The 24,012-nt window shown below is 40.5% G+C and overlaps 1 protein-coding gene across 12 annotated transcripts in view; it reads left to right on the top strand.

Moving 5' to 3' along the window:
• LOC130293972 (potassium voltage-gated channel subfamily C member 1-like) overlaps positions 1–23,448 on the top strand; it is a 129,068-nt gene extending 105,620 nt beyond the window's left edge. Inside the window, exons 3-6 of one of the 12 annotated variants that reach the window (XR_008848336.1) lie at positions 1,005–1,199; positions 7,316–7,441; positions 12,262–12,307; positions 22,755–23,448. Coding sequence is in view for 7 of the 12 variants with exons in the window: in XM_056543311.1 (XP_056399286.1) it covers positions 1,005–1,199; positions 21,411–21,547 (332 nt within the window). In the remaining 5 variants the exon portion in view is untranslated. Of the gene's footprint in view, positions 1–1,004; positions 1,200–4,954; positions 5,055–7,157; positions 7,442–7,810; positions 8,042–12,261; positions 12,591–21,410 lie in introns of those variants that run through there. The other 11 variants (XR_008848337.1, XR_008848335.1, XR_008848339.1 and 8 more) reach the window with 11 other exon arrangements.
• The last annotated feature ends 564 nt before the right edge of the window (positions 23,449–24,012 follow it).

Below are 24,012 nucleotides of genomic sequence, written 5' to 3'. Positions count from 1 at the left end.
GTAGTGGCGCTCCGCGGGAACCCAGGAAGGTGAGAGATGGTTTATTTTCATTTTTTTTTTGTAGCCCGGGCAGGACGGAGCAGGAATACTCCTTTAAGATTTTTTAATAGTAGTAATTTACAAATTTGTTTAACTTTCTGGAGCCAGTTGAAAAAAAAAGTTTTTCCTGGATAACCCCTTTAGGTTCCTCTGGGTCTAGGTCTTTTTGGTGTTGGTTACTTACATCTGTTTCAGGGAAGGGAAATTGTAAACTAATATGGTCGCCATTAATTCTCCCAGAATTCCTTTTTTTTTGTGTTGTACAAATCTGTTTAGCTGTTATGTAACAATATGGTAGCAGTACTAACTAAACAGATTTGCTATTCTACTGAAAGGAAATTCTAGGTGGTAACACATATAAGAGCTGTAACGGCTTCTACGTGTAAGAAATAGTTACATTTTAACTTGATTGTATTTTTTGATATTTTTTTTTTTTGGAAGGGATATTTATTGTTTTTTGATTTACAGGACAGTTGTATTTTGCGTGTTGGATCAGATGGAGTCGGCACTCGTGTCTCAGGTGGTGCCCGCAGACCAAAAATTAAAGCAGGGTAGCAGAAATGAAGTCTCGGCACTCACAAGTACTCTTGCAAAATCTTTCGGTGTTTATTCACACAAGTAGCATACAGGATGCGTTTCGGCTACATGCCGTTATCAACCGAAATCGGTTGCGGTTGTAAACGGCGTGTAGCCAAAATGCGTCCTGTATGCCACTTGTGTGACTAAACACCGAAAGATTTTTCCAAGAGTACTTGTGAGTGCCGAGACTTCATTTCTACTACCCGTATTTTGCGTGTTTACTTTATATAATAAACTCTAAAAATAGAATAAAGAATTGCATGCTAAATGGTCTACAATGGTCTATCGGTGTCTGGGGACGTACATTTCCAGGACCATTACCTTTTTCCCTATAGCATTTGTCTAACACCAGTAATGGATCTGTTTGTTTTACTTTGTTCCTAAAGACTCCAAGCAGAACGGGGATGCTGCCAACGCTGCACTGGCCAATGAGGATTGCCCAACAATAGACCAGGCTCTTTCCCCAGAAGAAAAGTCTCCTGTCACCCCTGGTGCAAGAGAGAGATACAATCGCGACCGAGCTTGTTTCCTGTTGTCGACGGGGGATTTTGCTCATTCTCCAGATGGCAACATCCGCAAAGGTATTCACCTCTGATGCATACTTCCCCCACATTCATCGCTCACTTCCATTTATGCAGCTAACTGCAGCCAGCAATGCAAAAGCTTGAAAATGATAACCCTGAAAAACTACCATGCAAAGACCAATGTCTCTGATCTGCTTTCAACTTAGATCTTGCTGGTTCTGATCACTCTCAGTCTCCTTTAAGTGAGATGTGTAGATGTGAGCTATTAGTAGAGAAAAAAATAAATAGCCACGTCTTCCCTTGCAATCTTGCTTGTTGTAGGCTGCTTTAGTAGGAACAGTACATTTTAGTCTCTATTTTAATTGAACTGTGTATGTGCCATGGTGGTCAGGAAAAATACTGAGGAGTCTGGGAAAACAAGAAGCAGCTCAGCTACAAATGTGAAAATGCAATATCACCTTTTTTGTACCGTAAGAAGATATTAGGAATTGAAAACATGGGTGCACTCCTTATACAATTGAAACACAACATCTGTATCAAGGGGTTACTCTCCTCCAGCAGTTCACAAATAATGACCACATCGCCTCTGGGTCATACACCCTTTGTACCTCAGAACTCTCCAGAATTAGGAACCTGAGGTGATGGGTGAAGGTGTTGGGGTGGAATCAAAGTCCAATAAGACAGCATGGTCAATGGAAGGATGTAGGCATCATGGAACACCCCAATGTTATCTCAGCATGCTCATATGTGATATTGTTTCAATGTTTGTATGTTGGAAAATCTAGAAATGCCAGGATAGTCGTAACCATGTTCTCATGTTATATGTCCTGTCCCTCTGTGTCTTTTGTTGCTCTTTTGTTTTTCAGCTCATGTGACAGACCATAATGGCCCGATATTTGACTGAGGTTTAATTACTTTACAAATGTAATACTCCCATTACCCACATACCCCAATAGATTTTGCTACTTGTACCAAAATCTTGTAAAAGCACTACTGCAGCTACATTAGTCCGCATACCCCTATCCTTGTCATGCATGGTGGGTTGAGCTGTCATGCAAAAGACCAGTGCATACGTGACCGTAACCTATTGTATGCAGTTGTAACACTACATGTCAAGGGTTGGTTGTAGATTATAGAATATGTGTCCATATTACTGTATGTTTGGATGTGTGAGCGTTCTGTATGTTGATGTCCTACCATAGTCTGTATTAATAGACCATGACCATTTTCACCCCGCACCAGCACTGAACAATACTGTGATCTTTTGTATCTTCACAAGTTTTAGATATTACTCTATTAGAAAGTGTCATGGTGCCATTAGCCACTCTTTCCATTTCATTGGTTGTTTGGATGGTGACTGGTTCATTTTGTTCATATTGACCATGAAGTATCTTAGGTAACTTCAATAGAAGACGCCAACAGTTATCCTGACAAGTTATGTGGGCCTTACTGTACTGTCTTGTCATTCCCACAAGCTAACCTGAGTTGAAAATTGTTTCATGCATGTTCATTACAAATTCCATTTCATTGACATTGTTTCTTGTCTTCACGATTTCTGTAAATGAGCTCACGCTGCAGATTAAAATAGTAAAATAGTAAAATATTGCATAGGACAACCAATTTGTTAGCAAAACTGAGGAAGGGATGGCCTGGCACATTGAACATCAGAGGAAGGGGTGGCCTGGCACATTGAACATCTGAGGAAGGTGTGACCTAGCCCACAGGGAAAACTGGAGAAGTAGTCTGGCACTCAGAAAACTAGGGAAGGTGTGGCCTGGCACTCTGAAAACTAGAAAGGTGTGGTCTGGCACTCAGAAAACTAGGGAAGGTGTGGTCTGGCACTCAGAAAACTAGAGAAGGTGCAGCCTGGCACTCAGGAAACTAGGGAAGGTGTGGTCTGGCACTCAGAAAACTAAAAAAAGGTGTGGTCTGGCACTCAGGAAACTAGGGAAGGTCTGGCCTGGCACTCAGGAAACTAGAGAAGGTGTGGCCTGGCACTCAGAAAACTAGGGAAGGTGTGGTCTGGCACTCAGAAATCTAGAGAAGGTGTGGCCTGGCACTCAGGAAACTAGGGAAGGTGTGGCCTGGCACTCAGGAAACTAGAGAAGGTATGGCCTGGAACTCAGAAAACTAGGGAAGGTGTGGTCTGGCACTCAGGAAACTAGAGAAGGTGTGGCCTGGCACTCAGGAAACTAGAGAAGGTGTGGCCTGGCACTCAGGAAACTAGAGAAGGTGTGGCCTGGCACTCAGGAAACTAGAGAAGGTGTGGCTTGGCACTCAGAAAACTAGAGAAGGTGTGGCCTGGCACTCAGGAAACTAGGGAAGGTGTGGCTTGGCACTCAGAAAACTAGAGAAGGTGTGGCCTGGCATACAGAAAATTGAGAAAGTATTAGCCTTGCACATAAAAGAACTGGTAAAGAAAGCATGTGGCACATAGCAGAAATAGGAAAGGGGTGTTCTCATACATTAAGGGAGAGCTAAGGAAGGAGTCAACAGGAACACATGAGATCTGAGAGAGTTGTGCTGGCCCATTAAAGAACTCAGGAAAAGGTGGTATAGTGTGCAGATAGAATGGAGATGTAAATGTAGAAGAGGTGGACTGGCACATAAATGAGCTGGCAAAGGAAGGACAGATGAACTAGGGAAGAAATGGTCTAGTACTTAGGAGAACTTGGGAAGCACTGGTCTGGCACACAGAAGGTCAATACCTGTCAAATAACACCAGGGAAGGTTTAGTAGATAGATCTGTTTGTGCAGTTTCCCATTCATGCACTGGAAAGAAAAATGTTCTTTGCATAAAATGCTATAACAGGAGCTTTCAAAATTGTAAAGCAATATAAGTAAAGTCAATAGGCAGCATTCCCTTTCCACCCACCACCTATAGGTATAGGGTTGTTATACAGTACCTGTAGGTAAATCCAGTCCATCAGCAAAGTATGATATTATAGCACTGGCCTAAACCAGTATATTACTCCCAATGACACACCTAACACTCAAATTACATTCTTCAGCACATGGCAAACAAAAGATTAATTCGGTAAGACAGGCGTACACCGGCAACTCCACCACAAGTATTCCGAACAATTTCCCTGGATTAGATAGCCAGAAGACTCCTAGCACCTCCCCTGGTTGTGGCTGTGCATAATGCTAAATAGTGGATATACAACAGGTGCACGAAAAGAAAGGACAGTAGCCAGCACTCACCATCCAGGGGTCCTTTATTGCTTGAAGTGGTGCGTGTTCATACAGACAGCGGGCAGGGTGAAGAGAATGGGGGTATCAGGACAGCACTGTTTCGCGCTTCCTTGCGCTTCCACAAGCTCGTGGAAGCGCAAGGAAGCGCAAAACAGTGCTGTCCTGATACCCCCATCCTCTTCACCCTGCCCGCTGTCTGTATGAACACGCACCACTTCAAGCAATAAAGGACCCCTGGATGGTGAGTGCTGGCTACTGTCCTTTCTTTTCGTGCACCTGAAACAAAAGATTAACATTGCTCCAAGTTACTTAAAGACTTGATATGTCGGCAAATAAGCCTATAATTCCTTAATTACAAATACAACAATAATATGCTTGCAGGGTTTTGTAAGAAGTCAAATCCCCGTCTCCTCCGAGTACTCACCATCTGCAGTACAGTTGCTGTTTCTGGTAGCATGTATGAACTGACTGCTAAAAGGGCTGTTGTATATAGTACTTGTATGTCAGTGTGCGGACATCTATGTGCCTACGGTAAGCATACCGTAGCTGTCATTTTTTTCACAGAAAGTATCACTGTTATGTTGAAACGGACTATTGGATTTTTCTGTATCACACAGGCCATTTATGAAGTGAGGAAGAAGATGGTGCCTGTTGTATGTATTGTGTTATCACACACGGATTACCCACAGGGCATTACTGAGAGATGCCCAACACCCTGTGGGTATACATCGACTTAAACAAAGCCATTGCTGTATTCACGTACTAAAATAATCATATTATTGCACACTTCACTGTAAACTTTCATCTTCTACCATATCCTATAGATAAACTTGGTATAAGCACCAAGAGACACTGTGCACCACTTTGCCCCATTGGTAACTCCATTGCCAACATACACACACACACACACACGTATATAGGAAAGGGAGAAGGGGATTAAAATAGAACCCTATTGTGGTGTGGGTTCATACAACCACACCTCTAACCAGGTGAGATAAAAGGACTTGATGTTTGTCTGCTCCCATTTCTTTTACATGGGCCTCAGAACGATTCCCCAAAACTTTATTCACTAACAAATGGTCAGTGTAGAGGTTATCCTTGAACAGGTTCTCGTCTTCCATTAAAAAAAATGGACAAGGCCAACCTGAGCTGCCTCAATGATACCTATACCCTTGTAAAAGATATATCTTAAAGGGGTACTCCGCTGTTCAGCGTTTGGAACAAAATGTTCCGAACGCTTAGAGCCGGGAGCTGGTGACGCCATAGCCCCGCCCCTCATGACGTCACGTCCCGCCCTCTCAATGCAAGTCTATGGGAGGGGGCGTGACGGCTGTCACGCCCCCTCCCATAGACTTGCATTGAGGGGGCGTGGTGTGACATCATGATTTGGCGGGGCAATGAAGACAAGAGCTCCCGGCTCTAAGCATTCGGAACATTTTGTTCCAAACGCTGAGCAGCGGAGTACCCCTTTGAGATATGTTTAATATTTTGACGTGACAACCAGAGTTGGATTGTGACCGATATAGATGTGTATTAAGCTTATGGAATATAGTGAACCCATGGGATAATACTACTTCTTAAAATAAGAGTTTCAAAAGGAAATTGGATTCTAATTGAATTTTTAATAGTGATAAGTGATAACAGTTACTAATTTTATAGCACTATTCTAACTAGTCACTGACTAATGCAGCTTCCATTAACATTTCCATTTGCTAAATTATAAGCATTCGATTTATTGGTTTAGCATTTCTTCTCACTAGATAAGAATAGACCGGCAATGTATGATTGGTAGGGGATGCACAACAATGGGGCACCAGCTTGACCACCATGGCACTTTCATTGGAGTTCCCAGCCACAGTAAAGTCCTTACATATGTGGCTGTGTCTGTTACTGCAGCTTTTCCCATTCAAGTGAACAAGAGTCTTAAAGGGGGTAAAACGTTTTTTATTTTTAAATCAACTGGTGCCAGAAAGTTAAACAGATTTGTAAATTACTTTTATTAAAAAATCTTAAGCCCTCCAGTACTTATCAGCTCCACCGAAAGTTCTTTTCTGTTTGAATTTTTTTTTTATGTCTGATCATAGTGCTCTCTGCTGACACCTCTGTCCATGTCAGGAACTGTCCAGAGCAGGATAGTTTTTTATGGGGATTTGCTCCTGCTCTGGACAGTTCTTAAAATGCACAAAGGTGTCAGCAGCGAGAACTGTGGTCGGGCAGAAAGGAAATTCAAAAAGAAAAGAACTTCCTGTGGATCATACAGCAGCTAATAAGTACCAAAAGGATTAAGATTTTTTAATGGAAGTAATTTACAAATCTGTTTAACTTTCTGGCACCAGTTGATTTAAAAAAAAATGTTTTCCAGTGGAGTATCCCTTTAACTGTATGAATACCTCTCTTCTGGGCAGTGAAAGAGCCATGGACCTCCACTGCCGCATTGTTCTTCCCTAGATCATTGTGGGATCCCTAAGGTTAAACGATCATACATTGCAGCATATTCTCAAGAAAGGCCATCCGTGTAATATCCTGGAAAAATGTTTTGATGCAAAAACAAGCTTGTGGTCAGAGGAACATTAGAGGCATAGTCATGCTTTGCCAATAGGACGTAGCACCTTTGGAGGTTCTACAAATGGTGACGTCCAGCAAAGCTAAGTATATTTACTTGATTTGAGATTGTAAATCTATGGAATCCTCTGCCGTTATTTGCTGTAATGTTTTCAGGATATTAGCAATCCAATACCAAGCCTAAGACAGCTGCTCAAGTTTCTGTATATTGTTATGTCATGTTATGTCATAAAAGGTGTGATCTCCTGTATCTTACAGTATGTAAGGTCTACATAGGCCGACACACCTGCTGGAAGTATGGGGGCAGTGCATCTCTATAAAACCATCTACATTTAAACATATCTTTTTTTTTTTGTTTGTTTATTTTCATTGTCATCCATGTTTCATTGTCATTGCCTGCGCCCTTCGCTCTTCAGCTATCAACGCCTGCACTCCATCACCTCAGCACGACGACTGGTACAAACAAGACGTTGATCTCCTGCATGACCTCAATGCCAATGCAGCCACATGGATCAAGCAGTAGGATGCATGATGCCTTAGGGGTGAGTAGCATGAAAGGGGCCTCCCTTTTCTCACCCTCATTAAGTACAAACCTTGCTCATTTTTGTTTGCAATGCACCAAGTAATCCTATTCATAAGCTCCAGATCCATATTTATGGTGATTTGTGTCTTGGCTAGAAGTGATAAGCTTCCTAAGATACCATATGTACAATGTGCCACCAGCCAAGTATGGATCCTACCTCATTTTACTCACATTTCATTTACTAAAGTCAGGTTATCAAATGATCTGATACCCAAAGGCTTCACATCAAAATGCATGTTGAACTGTCTTGGAAGCAAAGTATCAACCAAGCCTTTGGATGCAATCTGACTTATTCAGATCATTCTTTAATAACCCTCCCTATTGGCAGGTGGTAGAAGGAAGCAGATGTAGGGCTGAACCATCTGCCTTCTTGATTCAAGTTACCATCACACAATGGCCAAGTCACCATTTGATAGTATCTAAACAAAGCTCATTTGATGTCATCGGCAAGCTGTACCTGGCATCTGCACTTGAGATCGGCAAATCTCAGATTACATAAAATAGATGCAGTGTATATGAGTAATAATTGGACCTTACAGGAAGCCATGTTGTCATCAAGGTAAGGAAAAATACATTTTATGGCAGACTATGAGAGCATTATAAAGAATATTAGGTATAATCCATCCTCAGAATGGATTGCGTTGGACGGACTGGGTCACATTTGGTCCACATACGTACAGCCTCTCATACACAATAGATTTCTCATTATGGTTTCCATTTTTTAGAGTCTGATTTGAGGGTTTCCCACAAACACCACAATATCCACTCTTGGTAGGCAGTTATCTTACAGTTTACTCCACCTAAAAAGTCTAACTCTTGGCACCCCTACCAATCAGCTGATCGAAGGGGCGAGGTGCTCTCACTGGTGCTGCAGAACCTTTTGTCAGCTGGTCGGTGGGGGAGATGAGAGTCGGAGAAGGCATCATTGCTCTAATGAGCATTTGATCATTCTAATCCTTTTTGTATAGTAGCCTAATACATTTTTTGTCCTCCAGTTAAAGGTGCACTTCACCCCAAGACATCTTATCCCCTATCCAAAGCGATCTCGGCTGCGGCACCCCAGACATCCGGTGCACGGAGCGAACTTCACTCGGTGCCGGATGACTGGCGGTGCAGGGCGGAGGCTCGCGACATTACAGTCACACCCCGCTGGTGACATCATGGCCACTCCCCCTCAATGCAAGTCTATGAGAGGGGGCGTGTCACACACCTCCCATAGACTTGCATAGAGGGGACGCGTAGTAGATATCATGAGTGGGGCGTGATTGTGACATCATGAGCCTCCGACACTGTACCTGATGCTCTACAGAAATGCCGGGTGCAGCAGGGAGATCTCAGGGGATCCCCAGCGTTGGGACCCCCGTGATCAGACATCTTATCCCCTGTCCTTTGGATGGGGGATAAGATGTTAAGGGGCGGAGTACCCCTTGAAGTACTTTGTGCCCTCTCCCTTTGCTTGACTACAACAGTATTTCATAGAAAACGTCAGCTCTGAAAATCCCGGTTAGATAATACCAAGTTTAGAGCTTTTACTAATTTCCCCATTATTAAATATAACCAAAGCAACAAAATATATAAATCAAATTTAGTTAGAAAGCCTTACACAGCAGTACTCCATACCTGGCTATACAAGAGCAATCAGCCAGCTGCTGGCATATAATCGCATAAAATACGATGCCTGTGGTCGCCAGATTCTGAATTCTAAAGCGAGGTTTCAAACATCCGACTAGAGGAAAATTGGATTTCAGTTTTTTACCATGTTTAATATTTCATAAAAAGCCAACTCATCTAATTATAAATAAAATAATATATATAATAATGCAGTCAAATATTTATTACATTTAAATATAAAAAACACATAATATTATATAATAATATAATTTTATATAACAATTTAGTATATAAAAAAAAAGTATAAGGCTGAATAATTTTAGAATATTTAAAGTCTATATGAGTAAAATATAGGAATAAAGCAGATGTATTGCAAGGGTTGTATGTGGCTAGAAAAGCTTGGTTCCCTTCTTGTTCATGAGATGGTATTGCAGCTTAATTCTATTCAAGTGAACATGGAATTGCAATACTAGAAACAGCCCATAGACAACTGAGGCACCGTTTCTAATTTTTTTTTTTCCAATCTATAAATCCTTTTAAATGGTACCTAGAAAATGTTATCTGAGCTGCTGGCAGCATGTTATAGAGTAGAAGAAGCTAAGCAGATTGATACGTAGTTTTGTTAGAAACTTTCCATTAAAACATGTAATTATTCATTTAAAGGGGTTATCCAGGAAAAAAAACTTTTTTTTATATATCAACTGGCTCCAGAAAGTTAAACAGATTTGTAAATTACTTCTATAATTTTTTTTAATCCTTTCAGTACTTATGAGCTTCTGAAGTTAAGGTTGTTCTTTTCTGTCTAAGTGCTCTCTGATGACACGTGTCTCGGGAACTGCCCAGTTTAGAAGCAAATCCCTATAGCAAACCTCTTCTAAACTGGGCGGTTCCCGAGACACGTGTCATCAGAGAGCACTTAGACAGAAAAGAACAACTTTAACTTCAGAAGCTCATAAGTAATGAAAGGATTAAGATTTTTTAATAGAAGTAGTTTACAAATCTGTTTAACTTTCTGGAGCCAGTTGATATATATATATATATATATATATATATATATATATATATATAAAGTTTTTTTTCCTGGATAACCCCTTTAAACCTCTGCTCATTTCAGGCTTAGGAGTCCAGTGGGAGGTCCTAATCGGTGATTGACAGCCTTCCCTGTATAAGTGTAAATACAGTGATAATTGTCAATCACTGATTAGGACCGCCGGACTCTTCAGCATAGAATGAACAAAGATTTAGATAAATAAAGTACACGTTCATTATCTACCAAAGATAGGTCTGGGTCATTATTCTTGTACTGAACCTAAGAAAACGAATAAAAAGGAACTCAAATATATATTGTACATCAGTGTTTCTCAAGCACGGTTCTCAAGTGCCCCCAACAGGTCATGTTTTTATGACTTCCTTAGTCTTTCACAGGTAATATAGTAGTGGTGATGCCTGATGCACTGACCATAATTTTATCATCTGTGATAAGGAAATCCTGAAAACATGACTTGTTGGGGGTTCTTGAGGACCGCGCATGGAAAACACTGCTGTTAATGATAATTTAGGCCAAATATTTCTTAGACTTCTAAAATTTCCCCATACATGAGCAGATGTGGCCACCAAGAATTTTCCTAATGGGCAGCAACAGATTTAGTCATCCATAGTAATGGCCAACGATGACAAAATTGGCTAATGCAGGTTGATTCCAGCCTCCCACATTTGTCAAGGGACAAGGCAAACTTTTTTGGAGGAGTTACTTATGTGTTCTCTATGTGGTCCTTCAAAATAAGCATCTTCAATCATCTTCAAGTGAAGTATTGAAGGCCAACTGCTGGTCAGACCGGGTTCATTACAAGTGTTACTTAAAGGGGTACTCCGCTGCTCAGTGTTTAGAACAAACTGTTCCGATCGCTGGAGCCGGCGTCGGGAGCTCGTGACGTCATAGTCCCGCCCCCTCATGACGTCACACCCCACCCCCTCAAAGCAAGTCTATGGGAGGGGGTGTGACAGCCATCACGCCCCCTTCCCATAGACTTGCATTGAGGGGTCGGGTTGTGACATAATGAGGTGGTGGGGCTATGAAGTCACGAGCTCCTGGCTCCAGCGTTCGGAACAGTTTGTTCCAAACGCTGGGCAGCGATTTACCCCTTTAAAGTTCTGTGATGAAAGATAACTTTTCCCCTATCGAAAGGATAGGGGATAAGTTATAGATCGCGGGGGGTCAGAGCGCTGGGACCCCCGTGATCTCCTCAACGGGGCCCCGGCAGTCTGTAGGAAGGGGGCGTGCTGACCCCCCTACGGAGCGCCGGCTGACACGCCCCCTCCACATATCCCATAGAGATACATGGAGGTGGTGTGTCGGCCGTGGCTTCCTATGAGGGTCGGAACGGATGCTTCCGGTAGACTGCCGGGGCCTCATTCAGGAAATCGCGCGGGGGGCTGGTCCCAGCACTTGGACGCTTTTTCCCAGAGATGGGTTAGTCTTATGCCCAAAATTATGGTTACCCGATGTATTCTTCCGTACGTCCCCTTCAGCGCATGACACCAGTAGGAGGTGCACAATGTGGCGCTATGATCCATCCCATTTCCCACATTAAGAAATGAATAATCCAGATTGACAGGTGGATCATGATGCTGGTACATACAGTCCCTGTGGGTATTTTACAATGGGGTCTAGCAGTTCTTTAGGAACCAGCAGGGCACAGATATTAACATTTGTAATTGTGAAGGTTGCATTCCCTTGAATATTGGTAAGGCCCACAAAATGTCTGCTTTTCCTTTATTGAAATGTTTTCTCATAAATGGGTTATACAGGATTAGGAAAAACATGTCTGCTTTCCTCCAGGAATAGCGCCCCACCTATCCACAGGTTATATATGGTATTGCAGCTCACCTCTATTCACTTGAGCTGTGATACCAGACACAATCCATGGACAGGCATGGCACTGTTTCTGGAAGAAGTCAATGTTTTTCTAGTCTTATACAACCCTTTAACACCCTACTTAAGAAGTGACTTAAAACTAACAAAGTTAAAAACTCTAGTGATAACCATAATATATTTCGTTTCCAGATCCAATTTTTATTCAACACTAAATTCTGATATTGAGCTCCTTTTTTTCTTTTTTGTTTATGTGTGTACGTTGTGTGTGTGTGTTTTATTTTGTTCCCTCTTAGCCCTAGTAAAACCTTGAAGCTGATTTATTCAGTGCTCACTTTTGAGGCAAGTCAGGTCTAATAATTACAGTACCAGTGTTGTAAATAATTCATGCTTATAGCGGTGTGGTGCCCACTGTTGGTAGTGTATAAGCGTAGCGGGTAAGGTTGGCGGAGATGTCGTTACTGTGAGAATTGTGCTTTCTTCCCGTGCTGAACATCAACCAAATACTTATCATGGGCCGAGACCAACAAATAGCAGAATCTGATGCCAGTACTGCTGAGCAATGTTTGGACATACAGGCCGACATTTATCATTGTCTTTAGACTGTATTTTTGTGTCTAGAAAAGGCGCAAAAAAAGCACAAGCAGGGTTTATTTGCATCTGTTTTGCACCTTTTGGTTTACACATTTCTGCTGATTTTGAGTTGCAATCCACTGATTTTGGCAATACGCATGATATGGAAGGGTTTTATGAACTGCACTTTTTTGTGAAAAGGCGCAAAAAAGGTGCAAAGCCACTGAAAAGCCTCTAAAACTACACCAGCCCAGACTTAGCTTAGCTTTTTAGCGTTTGGTGTTTGTGTGCTGGTGATGTGTTGGAGCACCAAATTTATTAAAAGGTAGCAGAGCATTTGATACATTTTTTGCAGGTCACATTTTCTAAAATTTCATTCTTCACATACACCAAGAAGCTAAGCTAAGTCTGGGCTGGTGTGGTTTTAGAGACTTTTTGGTGGTTTCGTGCCTTTTCACAAAAAGGTGCAGTTCATAAAACCCTTCCATATCATGCGTATTGCCAAAATCTGTGGATTGCGACTCAAAATCTGCAGAAATGTGTGAACCAAAAGGCGCAAGAAAGGCGCAAATAAACCCCGCTTGGGCCTTTTTTGCGCCTTTTCTAGACACAAAAAAACTGTCTAAAGACAATGATAAATGTCGGCCAAACTCTATATGGACACCCACAATGCAAAAGACAGGTCTGAAGATACAGTACATAGGATCAAAATCTGACAATCATATTGGATCCCCGAGCTTTAATGCAAGCAAAAAGCAAAGTAACACTTGGCAGGAGAAAGTTGCATGTGTCCACAGTAAAGTGATCGAGATCCATCAACCTCGACTATTCCCTGCTGCTGGGTCCATGTCTTGTTTGACTATGTGTATGAATTTGTTAGCTGTCTCGGTCAGTTTGCTGCATGCCTGCTTATACACCATGCTTTATAATGGCTATTGAGGTAGCGCTAAGCAAATGTATCACTGACTCTGATTATCTTCCGCTAACATTGAAGGTAGACATTTTTGTAATCTTAACCAATATTCATAGGAATACAGTCCACGGGCACATATGTGATTAGAAAAACATGGCTAGTTTATTCTAGAAACATCTGCGGTCTGATCCATAGGCTTTGTCTGGCCTTGTAGCCCCAGTTACCTGATCTTCTGTTTCTGGTAGAATGCAGCCGTGTTGTTGTAATCAAACACATACCGTTTAGGCAAACCCATTGAGAAAACAATTAGACAGCCGATAGAACAATTGGATGTTCTTCAAGAAGTAATATTGAGCAATGAAGTTGACTAAATTCAGTGGAGCTGGTTTTGCTAAGATAGATATTATGAATTTATTCTCATAGCAGTATTGGAAGCTGGAATCAAGTGTTTAATTCCCCTGCAGCACCTACGGAAGACATTTGAAGCATTACGTAGTGTCCATTGAATCCAAAGAGATAGATGGTCTTCGCAGCGGCTCTTTGGTTTATAGAAGAGGGTCCTGAGCATAGACTCCTCTCTTATTAGCTCAAAATTTATAGAAGAGGGACATGAATGGTGGCCCTTCCCCTATTAATCCAGAATTTGAGCATAAATCTTCTAAACCTCTTTAAAGGGGTACTCCGCCGGCACCCCAGACATCCAGTGCACTGAGTGAACTTCGCTGCATGCTGGATGACTGGTAATACGGGGCAGAGGCTCATGACGTCATGGCCTGCTTATGACATCACAGCCATGCCCCCTCAATGCAAGTCTATGGGAGGGGGATTGATGACCTTCACGCCCCCTCCCATAGACTTCCATTGAGGGGGCGTGGCTGTGACATCACGAGCGGGCCATGACTGTGACGTCACGAGCCTCTGGCGCTGCACCCGACGATCTAAACAAATGCCGGGTGCAGCAGGGAGATCGCGGGGGTCCCCAGCGGCGGTACCTCTGCCATCAGACATCTTATCCTCTATCCTTTGGATAGGGGATAAGATGTCTAGGGGCAGAGTACCCCTTTAAGAGATGAGGATAGGAGTGCCCCATCTGCAATAATAATTCAAGTAAGCACATGGAGACGTGGAGAAAGTATATAAAGTATATAAGTATATGTCTGGATATACCTATATACAGCTTTTGTGACTGGGCAACAGCAGGTACTTCTTCATACGGTAGTCCTGATAAACTATTCTGTCCTTAAAAACCTTCCAGTCATTTAGAGAAGAACAGTGATGTTGTCTATGTGGCTCTTTCATAGTAGTGTGGTCAGGCTGGATAATATTTTAAAGAGTCAGGTAGTGGCACTTAGCACCGCTGCTTGTTATTTCCAAAAAAGGGACCCGTTTGATTCATGAACCTAAGGGTGCATGCACACCACGTTTTTGCAATACAGTTCTCGTATCAGGTTTTTGATGAAAAACGGATTCCTCAAAACCTGACTAAACTGTATCAAAACGTGTGTACAAATTTTAACCCATATACGGTTGAAAACCGTATACAGTTTGAAAAGTGATGTCCGGTTGCATCTGTTTTTTAAGAAAAAAGCCGTATACGTTTTTAACTTTTCACTCCATTTTGAAGTTCCACTTGTTTGATTGAAATTCCAAGAAAAAAACTGTGCAAAGTCAAAAACTGTATGGTGAAAACCGGATGGAACCTTATGCACATACAGTTCTGTACAGTTCCCATTGACTCCCATGTAAAAAAAAAAACGTATACAGTTTAATACAGTTTTTTACCCGGACCAAAAAACGTGGTAGACTACGGGTTAAAAAACGGACAAAACCGTATAAGATGCAAAACGGACTAAAGCAGATGATGCGTTTGACATACGGTTTACAATGTTAAGTCAATGCATACGTTTTTTTAACTTGAAACCGTATACGGGAACTGTATAGCAAAAACGTGGTGTGCATGCACCCTAAAAGGGACAAAAAACAGGACTTCATCATGGCAAGCGGTAATGCCAGAGAGCACTGGGTATATTTAGGGTCAAAAGAGATTGTTGTAGCTCAGAGCTCATGACTGGGTTTCATGACCATACCTCCCAATTGACCAGTTTCTTTATGGGTTATCCCACAAACAAGACCTCAAGCGAGCAAACTCATGCAAATCTGACCACAATTAAAAAAATATATAAATAAATAAATTTTAAATGGATAAAGTGTTGCATAAAATATCCTACAAATATCCCACAAAGTACTTTCTAAGTTTTAGGCTTTGAAATCAGTACAAGATGTAGGCCTCATGGAGATTTATCAAAACCTGTGCGGAGGAAAAGTTGCTGAGTTGCCCATAGCAACCAATCAGATCACTTCTTTCATTTCCTGTGAAAAATGAAAGAAGCGACCTGATTGGTTGCTATGGGCAACTCAGCAACTTTTCCTCTGGACGGGTTTTGATAAATCTTCCCCCATGTACAGAAGCCCTTACTATAGTTCCTGCGCTTCTTATTTTACATGCAGGGACACAATGGTGTTGAGCGGCATAGGCCATATTCGAATTCGCGATATTTTGCGAATATATGGACGAATATTCGTCATATATTGGCTAAATTCGCACTATTCGCTGCCTTTTTTTACCATGCGCCATAACATTTGCATGCGCATTCACCATAAAATGCGCATGCGCAATATTGCGTGATAAAAGAGCTAAAAGAATGGAGGCATCAATATGGGCGAAAATTCGCATATGCGAATTGACACAGTAATTTAGTATTGGAGCCTTGTTTACACCTCAAGCTGGAAGCAGGGAGGGATGATCACTGTGATGTGTACTGTGAAAAAAAAAATGCGAAGATTCGTAATTGCGAATATTTTGCGCTATATTCGCAATATTCACGAATATGCGATATCCGCAATAAATATTCGCATTGCGAATATTCGCGCCAAACACTAGGACACAGAGGTCCAAGTCATATTTGTTTTATCCTCCAGAGCAGTGTTTCCCAACCAGGGTGCCTCCAGCTGTGGCAAAAATACAATTCCCAGCATGCCCGGACAGCCGTTGGCTGTCCGGGCATGCTGGGAGTTGTAGTTTTGCCACAGCTGGAGGCACCCCGGTTGGGAAACACTGCTCTAGAGGCACTGCTTCTGGCAATTGCCTTACAGACCTCCATAAATTGTAAGACCATAACACTGAGTAGATATATTCAATGGGGGGAAATTTATCAAAACCTGTCCAGGGAAAAAGTTACTGAGTTGCCCATAGCAACCAATCAGATCGCTTCTTTCATTTTTAACAAGGCCTCTGCAAAATGAAAGAAGAAATCTGATTGGTTGCTATGGGCAACTCAGCAACTTTTCCTCTGGACAGGTTTTGATAAATCTCCCCCATTGTTCATAAGGTGAACGTTCACTTTCTCATTAACCCCTTTATGGCATATTTAGTCAATGTCACTCATTTCAATGGTTGCCATGTAATGCTTCAGAGATTAGAAATGACATCATGGCTTTCCGGCAGAAAATGGCTGATCAGAAGTTTGCTACATATTGGGGGAGATTTATCAAAACCTGTCCAGAGGAAAAGTTGCCCAGTTGCCCATAGCAACCAATCAGATCGCTTCTTTCATTTTTAACAAGACCTCTGCAAAATGAAGGAAGCGATCCGATTGGTTGCTATGGGCAACTGGGCAACTTTTCCTCTGGACAGGTTTTGATAAATCTCCCCCATTATTCATCCTATTAAAAAAAAAAAAAAATACAATAATCTTAGCAAATCAACTCCACTCCAAAAGGTTGCTTTCTAGCTGTTGCAAAGCTACAATACCAAGTATACTTCATTAGCATGCAGCTGTTAATTGACGTCTCTCAGCAACTAGAGAACATAAAAGGCGCAATGTGATTGTAAGGAACACACTGGAAAACCTGAATTTAAAGGGTTACTCTGGTGGATGACTTTTTTTTTTTTTAGAAAATAAACTGGTGCCAGAAAGTTAAACAGATTTGTAAATTACTTCTATAAAAAAAATCTTAATCCTTCCAGTACTTTTTAGCAGCTGTTTGCTACAGAGGAAAACCTTTATTTTTTGAATTTCTTTTTTGTGTTGTCCACAGTGCTCTCTACTGACATCTGATGCCCGTATCAGGAACTGTCCAGAGCAGGAGAAAATCCCCATAGCAAACCTATGCTGCTCTGGACAGTTCTTGACACGGACAGAGGTGTCAGCAGAGAGCGCTGTGGACAAGACAAAAAATAAATTCGAAAAGTAAAGAATTTCCTCTGTAGCATACAGCTGCTACAAAGTACTGAAAGGATTAATATTTTTTAATAGAAGTAATTTACAAATCTGTTTAACTTTCTGGCACCAGTTGATTTAAATAAAAAATGTTTTCCACCGGAGTACCCCTTTAAACACAATACAGCTACAGTAATACTCCCAAAATAATGTTATTTGTAATTAAGGCTCTTTATTGAAAAATTAGAAAATTTTTAGAATTTTTAGGACTTATATAACAATACAGCTACAATAAAACTCCAAAAATAATGTTATTTGTAATTAAGGCTCTTTATTGAAAAATTTGGAGAATTTTTAGGACTTATATATTACATTTGATGCATTTGCTCATGCAAGGGAAATATTTGTTGTCCACTATGGCATCCAATCAGATTTAATAAATCTAATGAGGTATCCTATATCTGACTGGCTTCCATAGGCCACAACATGATGTATATTGCACCAGCTTTCAAGATGTCACCCAGATAATTCATTTGAAATGGTCACATTGTAACTTGCTTGTGTCGCTACCTTAAATGTTTGTGCTTGGAGCTGTGTTTGTAAATTGACGATCTGGTGTCCGCTCAGAAGCATTACAGCCAAATATATGCCCCATCATATGCATAAAATAATTCAAAAGTCAATATTTTCTATCTACTGCCAAATCAAAACCCTAGCATCAAATATAATGGAATACAATAGCAGGTAATAAAGTAACACTAGATCAATCGAGTCCTATAGAGACAATCCAATGACATTTGTATACATTTTAGGTTGAAGCTGTACAATAAAAGATTAGTTGCCCATTTTCTGTAAAGTAAACCAAAAGCCCCACTACTACCAATAGTGAAGCTAAGAGCTTAAAGCGGTTATCCAGGAAAAAAAAAAAAAAAAATATATATATATATATATATATATATATATATATATTAACTGGCTCCAGAAAGTTAAACATCTGTAAAATACTTCTATTAAAAATTCTTAATCCTTTCATTACTTTTGAGCTGCTGAAGTTGAGTTGTTCTTCTGTCTAAGTGCTCTCTGATGACACCTGTCTCGGGAACTTTCCGCAGTAGAAGCAAATCCCTATAGCAAACCTCTCTTACTCTGTGTAGTGCCCGAGACAGGTAGAGGTGTCAGCAGAGAGCACTGTTGTCAGACAGAAAAGAACAACTCAACTTCAGCAGCTGATAATTATTGGAATGATTAAGATTTTTTTTTTATAGAAGTTTAACTTTCTGGAGCCAGTTGATATAGAGTAAAAAAGTTTTTTCCTGGAATTTAATACATGTAAAATCTGCTGCATTTCCACTCCCGGGATCCAGGGAGCAGAAATTATGTTGACATGTCACCAGTATGTGTCTGACATTATTATAGAGAGAGATTACCATGTGGTCACTTAAAGGGGTACTTCGCCCTTAGGCTGCGGCACCCCAGACATTCGGTGCACGGAGCGGACTGCGCTCTGTGCCGGATGACTGGCGAGGGGTGGAGGCTCATGACATTACGGTCACGCCTGCTTGTGACATAATGGCCACGCCCCCTCAATGCAAGTCTATGGGAGGGGGCCTGATTACCGCCACGCCCCCTCCAATAGACTTGCATTGAGGGGGCATGACCGTGAAGTTACGAGCAGGGCATGACTAAGATGTCACAAGCATCCAGTGCTGAACGACAAGAGCAGCAAGGAGATCACGGGGATCCCCAGCGGCGGGACCCCCGCGATAAGACATCTTATCCCCTATCCTTTGGATAGGGGATAAGATATCTAGGGGCAGAGTACCCCTTTAAGTCATATAAATTTACAGGAAGATGGGGTTGTCACCTGTTTACCCCCTGAGCTAGGTGCTAGGCAGCAAACCCGATAATTAAATGAGGGAAGCACAACGTAGATAATAACAGCTTTGTTAGCAAGTCAGCAGGTCTAATCCATTGGGATTTGGCTTTAAAATTGTTGACTAAGGTCCATCCTGCCTGGAACACACCTATATACTGAGGTCCATCCTGCCTGAAACACACCTATATACTGAGGTCCATCATGCCTGGAACACACCTATATACTAAGGTCCATCATGTCTGGAATAGACCCAAATATTATGACCCATCATACTTGGAACACACCTATATACTAAGGTCCATCATGTCTGGAATAGACCCATATAATCCCTAAAGCCATCATGAGCAAACATTACTTGATAGATCACTCACTTTTTTCAAATGCCAAGGATGATTAAAACCTGTAAAGTCAAACAAAGTCTAACATGTTCCTTTCTCTCATGTTGACTGTCTTATGGGATGGCTAGAGTAAAATGCCCCAAAAATGTATCGTAGCCTTAAAGGCTTGGCTTTAGTATATGCAAGACAGTGGCATCAATGGACTGAGAGGCCCTGAGGATCTTCATGAACCACAGGCCACAAGGAAGTAAACTTTAGGCTAAATCAATGAAGAAGTTTGTTTATTGAGACATTGCTTTCTACTTTTATAATGGTGGCCATAAAGAATCACATGTCTTGCAGTTAGTGGAACATTTCTACTTGCTCAAACACCTCGAGCTATGAAAACCTTAAAGGGGTACTCCCACCCTAGACATCTTATCCCCTATCCAAAGGATAGGGGATAAGATGTCTGATCGCGGGGGTCCCGCCGCTGGGGACCCCTGCATTATTGCATGCGGCACCCACCTGTTTTTTTACCGGAACCGCTGGAGGGTCTGAGTCGCGACTACGGGAACGGAAGTCCATGACATCACGACTCCGCTCCATGTGACGTCATGGGACAGGCGATCAGACATCTTATCCCCTATCCTTTGGATAGGGAATAAGATGTCTAGGGTGGGAGTACCCCTTTAAAGGGGTTATCCACGAATAGAAAAACGGAGCTAATTTCTTTTTTTTTAAATGCTCCTCGTCTGTCTCCAGGTTGGGTGTGGTTCTGCAGCTCAGTTCCATTGAAGTAAATGGAGCCAAGTTGTAATACCACACCCAACCTGGAGACAGACGGGGAGCAGCTTTTGAAGGAAATTAGCTGTGTTTTTCTATTCCTGGATAACCACTTTAAAAAGTCATTGACTGCATGGAGATTTAACAATGTTGAGCCTCAAATAGCTTTCGATTCCTGTCTTTATATAGAATGATCAAGCCATAGAACTGTTTATTGGGAATTTCCCACTAAAAGGTATATGTCTAACATACTAGCTGACTGCCAGAATGCAAAGCCAGAGGCTTTAGACTGTACCCTACGATAGTATAAGAAAAAATATGAGGAATTATACAATAATTATATCAAATCAATTTAAATGTGGTGAAGAGTGGTAGGTTGAGCGGCTTTGGTTCTTGTGGTACCATGGTCTGCTTAAGATGTTGATTCACACGCCAGAATAATCAATAAACATAAAAATGCACCGCAAGTAAGGATGCAAACTGTAATGTAAAATATCACTAAAAATTTATGTTGCAATTTTTAAATTATAAGTTTACATATTTATAAAAAAAAAAATAGTTATGGCGGTTTTCCCGCGAAAAAATATTAACGTGATCTGAATATGAAAATGGGCATATATAAGGCTTGTTTTATTTCTGGGTAGCCACCTTTCTAGCTTTTATTGTATGAAGTTTCCCTGTCCATGATTCTGGGCACAATAAGTTGCGCTTCATAATCTTTTTTTTTTTTTCTTTTTTCATTTATCTCATGGATATCAAGGTTATGAAAAATCCCGGAGTCTAAACAGCATAGCTGGCATGAGTGGGAATACGCTCAGACTGTCTCCTATCTCTACCCCATTTGGGTCACCATCGGCAGTGAGACGCCCGCGGTCTCCCATTCCCTCCATCTTATAGCATGGACTCAATCAACTCATAAGGGGAACCTTAACTAGTAATAACTACAAAAACAAACATCAACACTGGCAAAAGAACAAACATAAGACAGAGACTTTAACAAATTTTGTTATTTTTTAAGAGGATGATGAAAATATAGATTATATGCAGATATATTTAAAAATAAAATCAAGTTTGGCTTTTATTATAAGAAAAAAAAAAAAGAAAAAAAAAAACATTTTGCACTTTGCTGAGGAATATATATATATATATATATATATATATATATATTAAGAATAAAAAGACTTTGACATGACTCCCCCTACCGAATCAAATAGCTGTGCTCCAGGAAGAAGCTGTTGTGGAGCAGGAAATGCTCTTCCGCTTATGAGACACAAGCCAAAGGAGGTTTCTATAGGGCGGAGAGGGATACAAGGGTATAATTTTTTTACGATGATATTAATATTTATTGTTCTTAAGAATTTCCTTCGTGCAGTATGAAGGCAAAAATATGAAAAAAGTTCAAACAATATATATATATATATATATATATATTTATATATATATATATATATATATGATTCTCCAATACATTTTATTTTATTTTTATTTTTTACTTTTTTGGTGCGGGGAGGGGATCGTCCTTCTTATTTATTTCCCTTTCTGTCTTTTTATTAAACCTTGATCTTATACCTATGGAGCTGCTTTGTGCTTCCTGATCAATCCTCACCACCATACTCAGGATTTAATGAGCCATATATCATATATACGAAGAAATATGTATATATATATATATATATATATATATATATATATATGCGTATGTATGTATGTGTGTTGTATGTATGTACTGTATGTATTTTGCTACCCTCATACCTTCTTACTATTTTCTGTGCATGATCTACTGTTGCAAGCAATAACAAGTCTGCCTGACTGCATGTTCCTAAATTTAAAAAAAATCCAATACCTAATAATTGAAATATGTATATATTGTAACGTAACATGGTAACATTCCCATAGCTATCTAATCATTTTGGTGCATGGCTCTGTTGACTGGTGTTTTTGTTTTTTGTCAGAAAGCTGAGTCCACTTCTTTCTTTCTCTCTTTTCTCTTTTTGTTTTCCCTCCCTTCCTCTATCTTTACCTGTGTCACACTCCCTCCTGTCTCCTTCCTCCTTTTCCTTTTTTGTTTTTGTTTTTTATTTTTTTCTCTCTCGTCCTCACACAGAAAATTATAAGGAGAATCCTGTCCTTGTTCGATATATGCAGGCGGAAGCTGTCACTGTGAATTAATTGATTTCCTCCCATGTACTCAATCTCTTTTCGACACCTTGATTTCCGAGTAATAATAATCATTTCAAAAAAAAATTTTTTTTTTGAAATAACAACACAAAACAGCAACTACTGAAAAAACAAGGTAATGAAAAAATAGAAAAATAAAAACATACATAAAAAAATGTCAAAAAGAAAATCAATTCAAAAAGCGAGGGATGGAAATCAATGGTCATTCCCAATGCCTATGGGATTATGGTCACAGAATCAAATCAGCTGTGAAGAAGAAGAAGATGTGGAAGAATAAAGAAACTGGGAAATTCAAAAATAAACTGGATACTTGGATAATTCTATTTTTTAAATTGGGGTTCTATACAAGTGGATTGCACTGGAATGATGAGAAGAATGTTGATCACTTTGACTATTTCCAAGGCAGTTCTCTGCTATGGGTGCGGTAATGCATCAACAGGAAAATTAACAATACAAGGAAAAGGGACTGGACAGATGTAACAAAACAAAAAAAAAAGTTGAAAAATACTATTTAAAGGTTGCATTTTCCTAGCCAGCATGTGTTTGCATGTTATACTGTAACAATGATATTTAATGTTATATGCAAAAAAAAAAAAAAAAAGGTATATTTTCCTTCCAGACTTCAAAATCTGAAAATGTACAAATTTAGCCAGCCATTCGATGATTATGATGAGTACCTTAAAGACACTACATAAATTGGAGGAATCTATGTAAGGAGCTCTTTTCCATGAGAGGAGTATTCCGAAGGTGCTTTTCTGTGTGAATACTCAGCTCTTTGAAACAAAGTAATACTTCTAAGATGCATTTCTATTTGAGCGCACCAGAAGCCCTGGTGCTTAATGTATGTTTGTTGAGATGACGATGATGATGATGATGATTTATTGGTTCCAATGCGTATTTTAACTCTTGCCCTTTGTTTCTTGTTCACAAAGGATGGCTATGAAAGGGGGTTGGTTCACTGTTGGCTTAGTTTTATAAGTATTACCTGGTTGACAGAAGAAGGAGAGAAGAACACTATGATGACTAATCCATTAATGAAAAGTAGCAGAACGAGGGATGGATTATTTTTAAAATCCAGTTGGATCTCATTGACCATTATAACCAGTGCAGGCAAAAATTGGAGGGGTTGCCGGTAGCAAGTGAACGGATCACCGGTCTTATTCTCTCAACTGCACTGAAAGAAT

Source organism: Hyla sarda, chromosome 10, assembly GCF_029499605.1.
Source record: "Hyla sarda isolate aHylSar1 chromosome 10, aHylSar1.hap1, whole genome shotgun sequence".
Taxonomy (NCBI): domain Eukaryota; kingdom Metazoa; phylum Chordata; class Amphibia; order Anura; family Hylidae; genus Hyla; species Hyla sarda.
This window is presented reverse-complemented; position numbering and strand designations above follow the sequence as displayed.